The sequence below is a fragment of the Quercus suber genome, unplaced genomic scaffold (genome assembly GCF_002906115.3).
Source record: "Quercus suber isolate HL8 unplaced genomic scaffold, Cork oak 2.0 scaffold_384, whole genome shotgun sequence".
NCBI lineage: Eukaryota > Viridiplantae > Streptophyta > Magnoliopsida > Fagales > Fagaceae > Quercus > Quercus suber.
The window spans coordinates 565,180-582,026 of record NW_027069836.1 but is presented as its reverse complement, the minus strand read 5'-3'; the positions used below and the strand labels follow the sequence as shown (position 1 = coordinate 582,026).

General features: G+C 32.0%; 2 protein-coding genes across 3 annotated transcripts; both read left to right on the top strand.

The window, feature by feature from the left end:
- The first annotated feature begins 204 nt into the window (after positions 1–204).
- Positions 205–4,615, top strand: LOC136061020 (phenylacetaldehyde reductase-like). 2 transcript variants are annotated; one of them, XM_024025639.2, is made up of 5 exons: positions 205–469; positions 1,022–1,213; positions 1,607–1,769; positions 2,555–2,762; positions 4,230–4,329. In XM_024025639.2, exons 1-4 carry the CDS (start codon positions 281–283, stop codon positions 2,743–2,745), a joined length of 735 nt encoding a protein of 244 aa, XP_023881407.2. In that variant the 5' UTR covers positions 205–280; the 3' UTR covers positions 2,746–2,762; positions 4,230–4,329. The 2 variants fall into 2 exon arrangements, with proteins under 2 accessions (XP_023881407.2, XP_065616921.1); XM_065760849.1 differs by having other exon boundaries at positions 217–469; positions 2,555–2,741; positions 4,230–4,615.
- A 5,797-nt stretch (positions 4,616–10,412) lies between these two features.
- Positions 10,413–15,681, top strand: LOC111993816 (phenylacetaldehyde reductase). The gene is made up of 6 exons (XM_024025640.2): positions 10,413–10,832; positions 12,633–12,802; positions 13,189–13,380; positions 13,911–14,073; positions 14,915–15,101; positions 15,367–15,681. Exons 1-6 carry the CDS (start codon positions 10,712–10,714, stop codon positions 15,509–15,511), a joined length of 978 nt encoding a protein of 325 aa, XP_023881408.2. The 5' UTR covers positions 10,413–10,711; the 3' UTR covers positions 15,512–15,681.
- Positions 15,682–16,847: the final 1,166 nt, after the last annotated feature.

The following is a 16,847-nucleotide window of genomic DNA, read 5'->3' as shown; positions in this document are numbered from 1 at the left end:
CCGCGTTACTCCCTCAAACGCCTAAAAAAAAAAAAAAAAAAAGGAGGTCTGAAACGCGAAAGCTGAAACGCAGACGCAGCTTTCATTGCTATCCAAACGGGTACTAAGAAATCATTTTTCCACGAGTTTCACATAAAAGGATAAAGATAGTGTGAACTCTCATTCTAAGGGTATGCTTCATCTTGATTAACCATCTTGGATGTTGAAGGAAAAAAAATCAAAGTGTGTATATGTATATTACTTGAAAGTGTTGTTGTTGAACTTTCATAATTCACTAGTTATGTTTGTATATTCCATAGATGATCCAAAGAAAACAGACCACTTACTTGCGCTTGATGGAGCAAAGGAGAGACTTAAGTTGTTCAAGGCAAATTTACTGGAAGAAGGATCTTTTGATTCTGTAGTTGATGAATGTGTAGGTGTATTTCATACAGCGTCACCTGTTTTTCTTGCAGCCAGTGACCCACAGGTTCATCTTATAGCATTTTTTTTTTCCTTGAGGCAAACTCAATCAATTAATATATTGTTCCAATTTTGCTGTAAATATGGTGATATTCACATTCTTACTTCTTTTTGTCCTGTTGGTGCTCCATGTTGCTTTAATCAATTTACAACAACTTAGAGTAACATGCATGATTACTTGATTTAGTAATCTGTGATTCTTACTTTGTGCATGTGCCTTGGCCAACATTTCAAAGGTTGTGATGTTGATTTTATTGAAGCAAATAGAGTTTGGGGGTAAAAAGTGAAAGCCAAATTGAGCAACTAGAGTTGACTTTGGAGAGAAGAATTGCCAAGCCTTAATACTGAGTAGTGTGCTAAATAAAAAAGCTCCAAAAAAGAAAAGTTATATGGTATGGTTTACTCTCCTAGTGTTGATAGATAGTGTGTAGTGGCAAAGGTCACAATGGTTTCATACTTACAAAATTCTCATTTCAAGGTGGTGGCAACCAAAACTGTTTGAAAAGTTAAATGGGATTAGTTTTGATTGCTTAATTTTCCACTTTTTCTCATGTTTCAGGCAGAGTTGATTGATCCAGCAGTGAAGGGAACACTTAATGTTCTTAAATCATGTTCAAAATTTTCTTCTATCAAGAGAGTTATTGTAACGTCTTCAATTGCTGCAATCATGTGCGTCAGAAAACCTCTTACCCCTGATGTGATTTTGGATGAAACGTGGTTTTCTGATCCAGTTACTTGTGAGGAATCAAAGGTGTGCATAGGTTCTACTCCCTGAATTCTTAGAATCCCTTGTTGTATTTATCCTGTATAGAAACTCTTATATTTTAATTTAAACACTTTAATTGGATGTTTGTTCATATGCATGAATGCTACTAACTGACAAAAATCATTCTTGTAGTCCTTCGTTCATATTGCGGATATGGTAGAATTCTTTTAGGATCTTCACTGTTTTAGATACATTTTAAAAAGATCTACATGATACAGTTAGTCATTGCAGTGAAGTTGGATAGATTCACATTCTCATTATAATATTAAACAACTTTTTAAATAGAATATAATAGATAATGCATTGTTTTTGGTCCTGAACTTAACCCTGGAAGAATCTCTCTCATTTAAAGTTTTTTTTTTTTTTTTTTGGTTTCAGCTTTGGTATATGCTCTCAAAAACCTTGGCTGAGGAGGCTGCTTGGAAATTTGCTAAAGAGAATGGGATTGACATGATAACAATGAATCCAGGGCTTGTCACTGGTCCTCTCTTACAGTCAACTACTACATTCAGTGTGGACACAATTCTGAATCTCATAAATGGTACTCTTTGCAACCCATAAGGATATTATGTATTTTTTATTCTACTACAAGACTTTTAAATGTTCAAGTATCTATTTTGCTCGATCTCAGAAAGACAACAAAAAGTGCAGAATTAGTTCTTTTGGTGTTTGAACTGCCTTATCTAATAAGGTAGTATATGTTCTAAGCATAATAAGTATTGATATAGGGCTATAAATTGTAAGTGCTGGAAAATTTTCTCTAATACTAGGAACCTTGGATCTAATATTCTAACTTTCTGGTTTGGTTGTTTGAATGAACAATAACTGTCAATAGTCAAGCTAGGTAAATGTTCGTAAGTTCCTGATTTTTTTGATAGGTATAAGGTCCTTATATTTTGTCATGATAAAAGGTTTATTTCTTGGGTTACCTTATGCTACCATTGTTTCCCCTATTCATTACTGAAATCTAGTTCTAATAATATGGAATGTAAATCAATTATAAAGAAAAAAAAAAGGTGAAATCACACCTGATTTTTTGAGAATGCACCTGAATTCAACTATTTTGACCTGCAAAGTGCCCCACCTGAAATACATAGATCAGGATTATCCTATATTCTGTGGATTGAAATAACTTGTCTCAAAATACAGTGCTCAACAATGTGCTTTTTAGCAGATATTTAAATTGTATAATCTGAGATTAACCAACTTAACTTCTGCATATTAGCAGATGCACCTACTTTTCTCCCTCCTGCACCTCCTCTCTTTTTAGCTTCAATCATTCCGCATAATTCTTCAATAACTTCCTGTATTGTTTTCTGGGTGCAGGATCGTACTCTTCTTATGATGGAAGTTATAGATTTGTTGATATTAGAGACGTGGCAAATGCACATATTCAAGCATTTGAGACTCCATCTGCTAGTGGCCGATATTGTTTAGTTGGAAGAGTTACACCCCATTCTGAGACTCTCAAGATATTGCGTGAACTTTTCCCTGCTTTGTTCCCAACCCAAAAGTGAGTTATGTTACTTACATGGTATGGAATGTTCCTCTTTGGTGCCGTAGACAGAGGCGACTAGGTTCAGTTTGCATGTTTTACTGTTCCCTGCGAGTTTATGTTGCTTGTTTTTGATTTACTGGTTCTCTTTATATCTGACGAGCTGTTCCCATCAAGCAACAGATTAGAAAGAAGCCATGCCCAACCATTTTTCTAGATTTTTTTCGATTTCCCTCCAACATTCTTTAGCTGTCAAATACCCTGGTAACATTGAAGTTTTTTTTATAGTTTATATGATAATAATTCTGAGTCATTACAGGGAAAAGTAGCATGGGTACTTGGATCGTGGTAGCCGCATGTTATTAGGAATAGTTAGAACTTAGAACTTCTTCATTAATTTGTTAGAAGAGAATCGTGCCAGGGACTTTATAAGTATAAAACTGGATATTACAACATGTCTCATAGATTAGGCACTATATTTACAAAGTTTCTGTTGATGCTGTAGAATGAAAACTACAGGAGTTGGCCATATTTCCATTGAGGTTTAGAATGGTTGAAGCAAAAATCTGTGAAATAACTTTAAGCTGTCTGAGGAAAGCTGAAGAAGGACAACAAAGTTTGGGATTGTACATAGAAAACTAGTGATGAATATTGACCCAAGGAGGAAGGCCACAATGAGTAGATTAGCCCATGGTTCAACTACCATTTACCATGGATCGTGCTGTGTGGTGAAAAGGTATTCTTGTAACGGAGCCTACCTAAGATATGATATGAGGCTCTAATTAGATTCATCAATTTGGTAGATTCATCAATTTTGTAATGTCGCTAGGATTATGATATGATTTCCAGGAGCTATGAGGTCAGTGAGAGCACAATATTTGCTTCTTTGAATGGTTTCTGTAACTTGTGATGTAACATAGATTCTAAGACGTTTTGACCCAGAAACAGAAACCTGAACTCTTGGGATTTAATTGGTTTGCAGCTGCCAGCTTTGATGTCTAAAGCCTGAAATTTATTTCAATGCCCTGCAAACCTGTCATTCAATGGTACATGGTCTGTAAGAGTAGCATTCTGGTCAAAGGAATATTTTTCTTCTGTAGTATAATCAGTCAATATGTTTTTGAATAGAATGCTTGAGATTGTCGGATATCTTTTTAATTTGTGTATGTTGCAACTGTGTTGCAGAAAAAGTGCATGACACAAGTTATCATAAAATCGTTTGTACACTTGCAATTTTTGGGAGTATATGCGAGGACATGCGTATAGAACGATGTTTTTCAGTAATGTCTAACGTTCTTTTTTTGTAAGTAGTAATGTCTAATGTTCTCAAAGGGGTTACAATTACGATTCAACTGTCCGCATAGAAAAAAAAGGGATAAATTTTTTTTGTTTACAAATTTGCCTCTCTTGATGATGACAATGTGTTCCATTATCCACTTCGTGCATCAAATTTTTCTATACATCACAAAGTTTGAAGAATAGTAAATTGTGTCTTTTTCATGGCAGATCTGAAGACGACAAGCCTTCAGTGCCGACATTCAAGGTATCCCAGGAGAAAGCAAGAAGCTTGGGTATTAACTTCATTCCTTTGGAGGTAAGTCTCAAGGACATGATTGAAAGCTTAAAGGAGAAGGGCTTACTCAGTTTCTGAATTATGCGTTGTCTTAAAGAAAGTGATATAAGTATATGCAAATAAATGTTATCTTAACTCTTAACACTCAGTTTCCTTGTCTTGAACTTTATTTTCCCATATTGAATGTTCCATAATTTTAATATTTATATATTATTTTGGAAACTATGTTAGCTGGCACAATATGTAAATCAACTTCTCTTGAAGTTAGAATTCATGTCTTTTGTACAGATTGAACATTTGAACTAAACATTTTTTTTTAGTTCCCTAGTCTAGAATCTAGACATATGGCTTGGTATGTTTGTGGATCTCACAAGTAGAAAATCATTACCAAATACCCTTTACATACTCACAAATCAAATGCTATAACCTTGAAAATATTGCCAAGGAGGGATTGCTTTCTATGTTCTTGGTTTTTAGATTTAGTTAAAAAAAAAAAAAAAATCTGTTTCAAATTTTCAATGCTTCATTATACTTTTTCTCTTTACCATTCTTTCCAGCAGTTCCTTATTACTCATTATGCACTTTAAGATGATACACAGCCCTTGTGAATCTTTGTGATGGCAAACAGAGTGCTAGAACTTAGCTAATGACAAGCATATTCTGATGGTTGCTATTTGGACAAAGTTTTGCAGCAAACTTGTTTGTAGCTTAAGTCTACAAGTCCACTCAATATTTTTTTTTATTGGATGTGAATTTTGACTAATCCACAGTTGGATTACATTTTATTCTTATATATTTCATGCTTACAAAATTTCTAAAAAATTAAAAATCAATAGCTATGTCATCATTAAATATTTAAATTTCAAGTTTTTATAGTTTAACATTATGCGTAAAAAATAAGTTTGTAGATTGAATTGTAAATAACATCCGATTAGCATGAAATTTGATATGTGTTAGAAGAACATGAAGTAATTCAATGGTTAGATTTTCAAACTATATAATCATGTTAATTTTTTTTTAGTGCAAAGTTTATAACCAAACTGTCTTATTATTTTGACTGTCATGAGGTTCACAATCAATCCAAATCATAAACTTAATGTAATCTGAGTCCACCAAATTTTCAGATTCGCATAAAAGAAAATAGGTCCAAATTTTCAATGTCATGTCAATAAAACATACTTACCGGCCAGCGCCAGTTTTCATTTGTTTTATTTTATTTTATTAGTTTTTATCCTTGCAGATACCTATCTTTCATCTCTCGTCAATTTTGGAAATGTCCTTATCAATTGCAACTATGGTACCCAACTTAAGATTTTAACAGGTTGGTAAATTAGTCCAAAATAATTTTAAAACGGAAGAACATAAAAAGAAAGGACAATGTTTGGTTATAAGCTTGGCTACAATTCTCACTAAAAAAAATTAATAAGATTATATATTTTGAAAATCTAATAGTTGGATTAAATGATCTTAATGTTCTTAACACATGTCAAATTTCGTGTCAATTGAATTTATTACTATTTCGACCCATAAATATATTTTTTATACATAATTTTAAACTACAAAAATATGAAATTTAAACATTTGATTCAAGACATAGCTATTGATATTTGATTTTCTAAAAAGTTTGCAAGCTTGAAGAATATAAGAATAAAATGTAATCTAATGATCATCCAATAAAAAAAATATTAAGTGGAGTTCTAGTTTTAGGCTACAATCGAGTTTGTAGTCAAATTTTGTCATAAAAATTTTTTTTGGGTCCCTCTTATTTGGTAATTCTAGCCATCTTCCAACAGTTATTGAGTCCATCTTCCAACGGCTCAATCGATTGAAGTAATCACACCATGGTAATACTGTGCAGCTAAATGGCTATAATTGAGCTAACATAGTAAGAATAAATTGTGCAACACTCTCTATTTCTATGTGCAAGGTCATCTTTTGAGAACCCCATAATCCTTGATAGTGTCTTAATTGGCAATACGGTAATTGAGGTACTGAAAGTGATCTTGAACTGATCTCCCAAAAGAACTAGTTATGTGAGAAGGGTGAAAAATTGAAAGATAAATTTTTTTTTTTTTTGAGAAGAAGAGAGAAATTGTTTGATTTGGAAGGAAAATGATAAAATAATTTATCAGAGAGTTATAGTGAATTTCACTACCATGTATCAGATACATATACATCTAACACCCCAAATGCATACTATTTTTTTTCCTCACCCAGAGCATTTACATCCGAAATCTTTGAACTATTCTATTTTACCATCTCAAAAACTAATTTATCAATTATAGCATACTATTTTACAATACACCCAACATCCTATTTCTTATTTATCTCATCTATTCATTAAAATATTAATTTCACCAACTCTTTCTCTCTCTTCCTCTTCATAAAAAAATAATTTAAAATACCCACCCACCATCACTAGGAAAAAAACAATATAAAATGTATACAAGTTACTACAGTGCCATCATAAAAATAAGATGGCACTGTAGCACAATTGCAAATTTTTTTGCAATTGCAAGACTTTGCAAGACCAGGTAATGAGGAGTTTTGAAGCACTGATGCTAAATATTACTAAACATATGGCATATACAATTCTCAATGTGAATGCTATTGTAGGTAATTTTACTTTTAAGAGGGTCTTATAAAATCACTTAAAAGTTATAATAAAGGCTAATTGGAACAAGGTTTTGGTTTATAACATTGTAAAAAAACAAATGCTAAACCAACAATATTTTTACAATAAATCATAGAGGTTAAGTTATTGGTTTTAATTTAAACTTATCAAAACTACTTTTTTATTCATTAATAATAACCTATAACAACTTATCACTCAACATTTATTAAATGAAAATGTTGGGAAACTTATTATTTCGAAGAAAGTGTTGTGAAATACAGTATTTCTAAAAACAAATGCAGAGGGAGGGGAGATAGATGCCATTGGATATTCTCCTAATTAGCTTTTATCAATTTGGAGTAGCTTTTATGAATTGAATATAACTTTTAACTGTTTTTTTTCAATAAAATTTAGAAAGAAAAAAAATTACAGGCGCTACAGTCCAAAAAAATTAATCAAAATAAATTTATCATAGTTAAGAGCATCTCCAATAATTTCTCTAAAACCAATTTTGGAGAACAAACACACCAAAAACTCACTCCAATAGCTTCTCTAAAAGCAAAACTTTTCCAAAATTTTTTTGAAGTTGCTACAAAGTTGTCTTGATTTAGAAAATATTGTAGCAACTCCAAATGAATTTTTCTACTTAAAAAAATCATACAACTCAATAAAAAATAATTCTTTCTCTCACCTCTCACCACGGCTACAAACATTCACAACGGTGAATACTATGCCAAGCCGCACCTTCCACTCCAAATTGATAAAAGAAAGACAGGGAGTTGGAGAAAGAAAGAGAGAGAGAGGTTTTGGAATCAAGGAGAAAAAGAAAAAGAAGTAGAAAAAAAAAGGGAGGATAGAGATAGGAGTGGGTATAGGTGTGTGGTGAAGAAAAACAAGAGAAAAAAAGAAAAGAAAAGAAAAGAAAAGTATGGATGAAAGAAAGGAAAAATAATATAAAGAATAAGAAATGACAATTGAGAAATCCTATCACAATATTTTTATAATAAATCTTAAATAATAGATTGTTATTAGCTAATATTGGTGAGTAAAAAAATAATTTCAATGGTAGATTCAAATTAGAACTAATAACAACTTTCCAAATAAGATTTTGTTATGATTCTTATGAAAGTATTATTAAAAAATATTGTGAACGTAATACTTTTTATTGAAAATATATAATTGTTGAGAATAAATATGGATGCGTGCAGATTCATAGACATTGCTAGACATGCGAGACAAGTTAGCGAGTTTTTGAGGTGGATGGAGGATGTTTCTTGACACCTTGTTTCTATAATTCAAGTCGATTCGGCTTCCCATCAATAAAATTACAATGTTCTTTCTCAAAAAAAAAATAAAGAAAAAGAACAGAAAAGAGGAAGAATAAATAAAGATTAAAGATGAAGAAATAATGAATGAAAGAATAATATTTAAATGAGATGAAGAAAAGATAGAATTTATTGAAAGATGTATTTAAAAAAAATAAATTATTGTAAATATCATTATTTAATGTCCAAGAATAACATAAAATCCAACAATATAACACTCATTTCTAGGTACTAAAAAAAAAATTAAAAAAATTAAAAAAATTAAAAAAAAAACTAGTGGGAAAGGCACGTGCTTACCATTATATTAAATAATAATTTATTGTTATAATATTCACGTTCAGTGTATTTTCCAAAAAAAAAAATTCATGTTCAGTGCACAAATCTCCCTTTTTTACAAGATTTTTGGAGGAATTATGTTACAATGTTACAAAGTTTGGAGAGATTACGTTAAACAGCCTTACTCTTACACTTACTCTTACCTCAAAATCTTGTCATTGCATTGAATAACAATATAATTTCAAATATAGAAACTGTTTATAACGTAAATCATTTTATATGTGAAACACCTAAATTTTTGCCGTCAGTATTTTTAAAATGTGAGGAATGGAATATAAAGTTTTATTTTCTATAAATTTGCGAGTACAGAACACACTATTTCACATTTCTAAACTCAATTACAAGTACAAAAAGCCTTTTGCTCTTAAGAATAAATAGTTCATACTGCAACCCACCCTCAACTTTACCTTCATACACAGCTTTCTCCATATGTATATGTCAAAATCTACCTCTCCAAACAAGCCAGAGACGCTACAGGGAATTGCTTAAGAACTAATCATCAATGGCAAAGGACTTTTAAACAAATTATATTCATAATGATGGGACAACAAAGTCTTAGATGTTCTATTGGTAGAGATTCTAACTGTTAACCTTGGTTTGTTTTTGCTAATACCAACCACCGTTATCAATTTGAGAAGCAAAGAACAGAGGACGAGAAGCAGAAGTGAGAAAACAGAACCGAAAAAAGAATATTGGAAATGCAGCCATAGGACTAAATTGTAAATGAATGGTTTATCAAATAATCACATGTGAAGACCTGTGTTAAAATGTATGGTAAGCATTACTCACTGAAAAATAAGCCAATAACTTAAATGGGAAACAGAACAATAGGAATCTCATTTCAATTGTATTCCATAACCCGTTACAAAGCACTATATGTTTCTACATATATATATATATATATTTTAAGTGGAATTACCCAATGCTGTGCTGCAGCAGTAATATGGCATGTAAAATATGATTATGCAGGTCATATGTCATCCTAAAGCAACAACTGGTTTTTTTTTTCCCTATCTTTATTTGTTTCTTCTTGGGTTCCAATGGCTAGCCCCTCTTTGTCATGTGAATACAGGACAGGGACCCTTCTAACCTTGAATTAATTCCTATCCCTTCAAACCTTTTTCTTTTAAATGTGTGTGCAATATCGAGAGAAGATGAATTTGGATTTTGGATAGAACTCAATCTTCTTTTGGTTAACTAACTTAATGCTCTACAAACAAAGCAAATTATTCATAACAGAAGCAATTAAGGCAACCTCTAAATACAACTTTGAGAAGAAAACATTCAGGTTTTGCATCGATTAGTTTGTGTGCATGTAAATAAAAGAAAACTATGAATATATATATATATATATATTACTGGTTACCCATCGCGGCTGCATTCATGAATGTTGGATCTGCATCCAAAGTTCCAAAGCAAAAATATCATCAATAACAACATGCATGTATAAAATTATGTGTTTGTGTGTGATAGGAAGAAAAGATTAATTTTACAGTGAGGCATAATGTGTAAACTAAAATACCAAATTGAACACTGTAATTGGCTGACAAAAAAAAAAGCTAACAAAGGAATAAGATAAAATAAAATAGGGGCAAAAGACCAAAAGGTCCCAAAAGACCTATTCTCTAACTCTTTAAATTTTTTTTTAAAAAAAAATTAAGGATAGAAGTGTAAACCACCTACACAGAACAAACAAACCAATCAATCCAGGTGATAAATTTGGGAGAAAAAAATTGACTTTTGTGTGCATATAGATAAACAAAGAAACATGCAAGAACAAAAAGACAAAACACTTGCCTCTTTTACTCCTTCTCTTTCTCTATCGATTGGCTTACAGCTGATTTTTTTCTTTTCTTTTTTCTCATCTCTGTATCTCACCGTTTTCTCTATTTGCGGCTGTGAAGAAATTGAGCAGCTGAAGAAGAAAATGCCAAGGCACACACGGCAAGATTGAATGGAAAGACAGAAATACCCCCATACGATTTTACCCTACCCACAGAGTTGACTCGGACAAACAATATATATACCTGCTATCACTCTTCACCACAAAAGCACCAACACACACACTGACACACACACAACCAAGTCAAAAGGTTTACACTCAAACACAGAGAGAGAGAGAGAGAGAGTCACAGAGAGGATGAGTAGTGGAGAGAAGAAGGTGGTGTGTGTGACTGGAGCTTCGGGTTACATAGCATCATGGCTTGTCAAGCACCTGCTCCAACGTGGGTACACTGTAAAAGCTACAGTTCGTGATACAAGTCAGTGCCTCTCTCTCTCTCTCTGTCTCTCTCTCCAATTTGTATCAACCTGTTACTATGAACTGAAACTGTATGCATTTTTTTAATTTATTTAAATCTTTTAATTTTACTCGAGTTTTTAAGTTTTCTGATTAATTTTGTTAAAAAATTGCCATTAAAAAATATTTTCCGAAAAAAATCTGTAAAATTAATAAATATATATAGATTTTTTATGTGATATTTTTTTTTTCAAAAAATGTTTTTTCATTTTAATTGCATATGTAACCTCAATTTTTTTAAATGGACTTGGATGAAAAGTCCGAATTAAATAAATTTGAAATTTAAGAAACTCAATTGAAAGAATGCAAAATTAGAAGACTTAAATGAATATCTATCATATCATATTTAAGGATACAATTTTCATTTTAGCCTTGTTATTTATTTATTTATTTTATCTATCTGTATATGGACTGTTATATTATTTTAAAATTTTAAATGGGATGTCAGAATTGAACATTTTTTTTTGTTCTAGATTTACAAAATCTAATTTTGAGACCATGAAATGAACGATATTTGAAATGAGAGAATCCTTTTTCCTAGTATGTGTAAACTATGAGCATACCAATCAATATGGTTACTTATGGCTTTAGCTAAAATGGGAAATTGAATATAGTTTGGTTCTTAGTATGAACCCAACCAGGCCTGGCCTGACTCATCTTAGACTGACATTGATATATGTAATAAAATTTAAGAAAAACCGAATTGACTTATACTTCGTTTGATTTGGATAAGTTTTATACACAATAAGCCGATCATGCTTTATTCAATTATAGGATTGCTTCCTTGGAATGGGAGCTACTCATGCACGCCCATATAGGTTGTGGTAAATGAACCCACCCACTTCATTTTGGGGCCAAAAGTGAGTAACAAATTGTCTGCATAGATCCACTGTGAAAAATGATACACTGGAAGTCTTTAATTTTTTGAAAATTTGTAACTTGCTTATCATGTGACCACGGTGAATCTGTGCACATGAAGTGCACACAATTGGTGGTACATCAACTATTGTGTGTTGAATAAACGAATGGTCATCCTAAATGATAGCCTCGGCACAATTCATCTTGTATGGGATGAGACAGTCTATGGACATGAACTTTCATCACTGATGTAGTAAATCATGAGTGGTGGAAAAAAAAAATGGTAAATTCATGTAAAAGTAATTATCTATCACTTACAGTCAATCACATCAAAGATGTGATAAAAATTATGGCAAAAAAGTTATGAACATAGAAGAAATGGTATAGGATCTAATAGTAGATTTTTTACATGGTTTGGTCACAAACTCACAATCATATTGCATTGTAGGCACACTTATTCTTTACATTTTAATTTTTTTTTAATAATTATGAATGAGATATATTATTAACAAGTAACAAAGTACAAAACCGCACAGCTTAGCTCTGATCACTAACCAAAGGACTAACTTAAATCTTTCCAGAAACACATACAAATATCAGTGAGAGAGTACTACCTCACTCCACCAACAGCAAACACACTCAAGTTCTGTAACATAAGAAAACAGAACATCTTCAAAACAAACCACTGATCAATTCCCTGCTTAAGCTCTCTTATCAAGAACTTTTGTAGAAATACCCCACCCCAAGCAAAAGCCTCTGTTTAAGGCAGAGTTTTGAAATTCCCCATAGCAAGCACGTAGTGCTTTTAACTTCACATTTTTCTTTCTTACCTTTATTTCTCATGCAGTGCTTGCTGCTAATAATTTAGCCTTCCAATTGAAATTCATGCATGTATATTCCACAGATGATCCAAAGAAAACAGAGCATTTACTTTCACTTGATGGGGCCAAAGAAAGACTTCAGTTATTCAAAGCAGATTTACTAGAAGAAGGATCTTTTGATTCTGCTGTTGATGGATGCCAAGGTGTTTTTCACACAGCATCCCCCGTTACTCTCACTGCCAGTGACCCACAGGTTCATCCTGTATTGTTATTTATTGCCTTTGTGTAATGTATAATCAATATACTGTGATAATTTCTCCGCCAATATGGTGAATAATTTAAGGATCTCATACCAGCTAAACTGTTTTAGCAATATCTGATTCTTAAATGTTCAATACGTTAAAACAATATAGTGAAACGGGGAAAATTGAGCAACAAAATAAGCACTTAAACTTAACATTTTAGGGAAGCATTCTCAAAATTATTCACAAAGACATTAGAGAAATTCTACAAAGTGACACAATAACAATATTGTTACATGATAAACTTGTCAAATGAAATGAAATGTATTCCGTTTATCCAATATTTTTCATAAATTTATTCTTATGGGACCTACTTTCACATTTTTTTATATTTCAGTCAGAATTAATTGATCCAGCAGTGAAGGGCACACTTAACGTTCTTCGATCATGTGCAAAAGTTCATTGTATCAAGAGAGTGGTTGTAACATCTTCTATGACTGCAGTTATGTTCAACAAAAAACCACTGACCCCCGATGTGGTTATTGACGAGACTTGGTTTTCGGATCCAGTTGCTTGTGAGGAGTTGAAGGTGTGTAGATTTCCTTTTAAGCGTATCTTTAATAGGACTATTATATAGCATCAATCTTAAAATAGTTTTAATGAAAGATCTATGATAATGTTTTGATGATGATTTACTAAAAAATAGAAATGTAAGAGCTATAATATTTTGACTTTATATATCTAGTCCTATAAGTATAGTTGTTTTCTGAGAAACATTAGAGAATAACATCACAAGGTTTCTTAACTTGCATTCTCAGTAAGAAATCCATGTCAGCATCTAGGCTCTTTTTACTTTCTTGTAATCATACATTTCTCAATATAAATATATATATATATATATAATGTAATTATAGTACCTAGTAATTATTTCATGTTCTAGAATCAGATATATGTTGAATTTATAGATTTCGATGTTTCCAAACGTAAACGTAAATTTTATAGATTTCTAGGCAGCTCTTAATCAAATCATAGACATATTACATATATTTTTTTTAGTCCTACATTTCATTCCTTTTTGACCAAGAAATGTTCCCATTTAATAGTTTGGGGTTTTTTCAGCAATGGTATATGATTGCAAAGACCTTGGCTGAGGAGGCTGCTTGGACATTTGCTAAAGAGAATGGCATAGACTTGGTAACAATAAATCCAGGCTTTGTAATTGGCCCACTCATTCAGCCAACTCTTACTTTTAGTCTTGAGGGGTTTTTGAAGATCATACATGGTACTCTTTTGCAACCAATGAGAACCACGTGTATTGTGTTTCTTTCTACATAAATTATAAATATTCAAGTATGATTAGCTTATCCTATGACAAATTAAAGTCACAACTGGTTTAGCGAATGAAGCATGATAAGTGTATATAGGCCTATTCCAGTAAATTGTGAGCGCTACAACTTTTTAGAATACTATGAGTCTATGAGCATTGATCTAACATTAGAACTTAATAGGTATTTTTTGAGTGATAAGTGACCGTTTTATGAGACTTACTCCTTCTCTGGAAATTCCTTGTCCTCTTTCTCACACAAGGCTTTACTTAATTCTGGTCCTCTTAACATGGAATGTAAAAATTTCTCTTTTACTTAGAGTTCATTTGAAAACAAGGAGGTTTTAAACTTGACCTTGATCTGCAAGTGCCAAGCCCACTAATGCCACTTGAAATGTATAGGTTGTGGTTCAAACTATGTTCCATGGATAAAAAAAAGCTTCTATCTTATGATATACAGCTTGAGAGTATGCTTTATAACTTATATATATCTTGTACAATTTGAGGACGATAATCAACATCTCGTGAATGCGGGGTATACTTGCTATATAAGGTGAACTGTTTCAACAATGATCTCCAAGCATATTCTTTTGATAAAATGTTCAGCTGATCAAAATGAAAATTGTGTGTTTAACCGCATTGGCCTATTGAAAACTGTTTCAACAATGATCTCCAAGCATATTCTTTTGATAAAATGGTTAGCTGATCAAAATGAAAATTGTGTGTTTAACCGCATTGGCCTATTGAAATTTACTCTCTCTAGCTATTGATTAACTTGTTCACTCCTTGCTTTGTGCAGGAACTCAAACATTCCCTGATGGAATATACAGACTTGTTGATGTTAGAGATGTTGCAAATGCACATATTCAGGCATTTGAGAATCCTACTGCTAATGGGAGATATTGTATAGTTGGAGGAGTTACACACTATTCCGAAGTTTTCAAGATATTGCACAAATTTTACCCTAGTTTGCGGCTTCCTGAAAAGTGAGTTATTTATTTCCATGGTACTGAATGTCCCTTATTGGTGCCATTTTGTAACTGACAAGTATGACTCAAGTGGAATACATGTTTCATTTAACCAAATGATTAGTTCAATTAGTAATTTTCTTTTGTCAAATAATTTTTTTTTTTTTTTTAAGAATTTGCTTTTGTCACCCATAGTAATTGTTCTTACACATCACAAAAGTTAATTGTTCTTACACATCACAAAAGTTGAGGAAGAGTCAATTTTATCTTTCATTTTTTGCAGAAGTGAAGATGACAAGCCTTTGCAGCCATTATACAAGATATCCCAAGACAAGGCCAGAAGTTTGGGTATTAACTTCATTCCTTTGGAAGTGAGTGTTAGGGACACTGTTGAAAGCTTTAAGGAGAACGGCATCATCACTATTTGAATTATGTTATTAAAAGGGAAGTGATGATAATAAGTACAAATAAATTGTGTATTGCTCATCTTGACCGGTGTTTGTCGGGCTTGAATGCTCCCAATTGTATTAAGATTTATAAACCATAATGCTTTTGGAAATATTTTAGCTGCACAACTTATAAATCAAGTTTCACTCAATCAGAAATGAGACATTGAATTTGAAGCTCAAGTTTTCTAGAGACATTGAGCTAAAAAATTCAAGTACTCTAGTCCAGTAATTTGGGAAGTGTCTTGAATATATGAAAACTGTGAATCCCACTGGAGCCAGCCCAGGTGGCTTCCAAATTGCTCACCTTCCCAATCTGATAAAATTTTGACTTCAAAACTTAAAAGGTTTGAATGTGATTAGCAAAAGTTATGATACAAAATTCCCAATTCTCCAGTAACTTTTTTATTATATAATTGAATTTTCTACCAGCAATTTCTGCCAAAGAATGATTATGACTTAGTACACTTGTAGATCATATAATACAATTTCTCTACAAAAATGCACACATTCATTAATAAAACTATAAATATATTGTGATGCAGAGCTGCTGTTTGAAGAGCATAAAGGGTGAAAATGGCAGCTAGGTTCTTTAAATAAATTGAAATATGTTCACATCTAGCCATTAGTAATAATCAATTGGTTCTTTGTGGTATTATAATTGATTTTTAAGTTTTGTTTTGAAGATTGTATTCAACTGTCGAGTATGGTGTGGAGTATATGAGAATATAACTTTGAAACTTGTGTCCTAGGAATGTCTTAAGCTGCTTTATTAGTTGTGTTATCTAGCATTTATTGTGTGTCCATTACAAGTCAGATTATGTGATTCCTTATAAACTTCAAGGAAATTATGATGAAAGCAAGCCATCTTCGACAGAAATTATCAATATCCCAGAATTGCTCCATTTTTTGCTTTTGAATTCATTTGTTCTATGACAAACTAACAATTTTGCTACCCTATTTGGATGCATCATCTAATACCAGAGCTCGATGGATTTATTAAGATGATTTCTGTGGTTTTGGAGTTTAACAGGACCAAAATGAAAATTAAAAAAAAAAAATAGTAAAAAAACTTAATGGATTAAAATGACAATCCACTAAACTTATAGGTGTAAATTGTACTTTAACCAAAATAAAAACAAGGGCAATCCTGCAAACCCGTCACATGACATAAAATAAAGGAAGAAAATAATGGGAGGTATTATCTAAATATATTTATAGCACTGATTAAGCCCCATAGATTGGAGTTGATGGACCTACTTGTTTGTCCAATACAACAACCTTTAAGAATTTTTTCGGTACAAGAACTGTGTCAGGC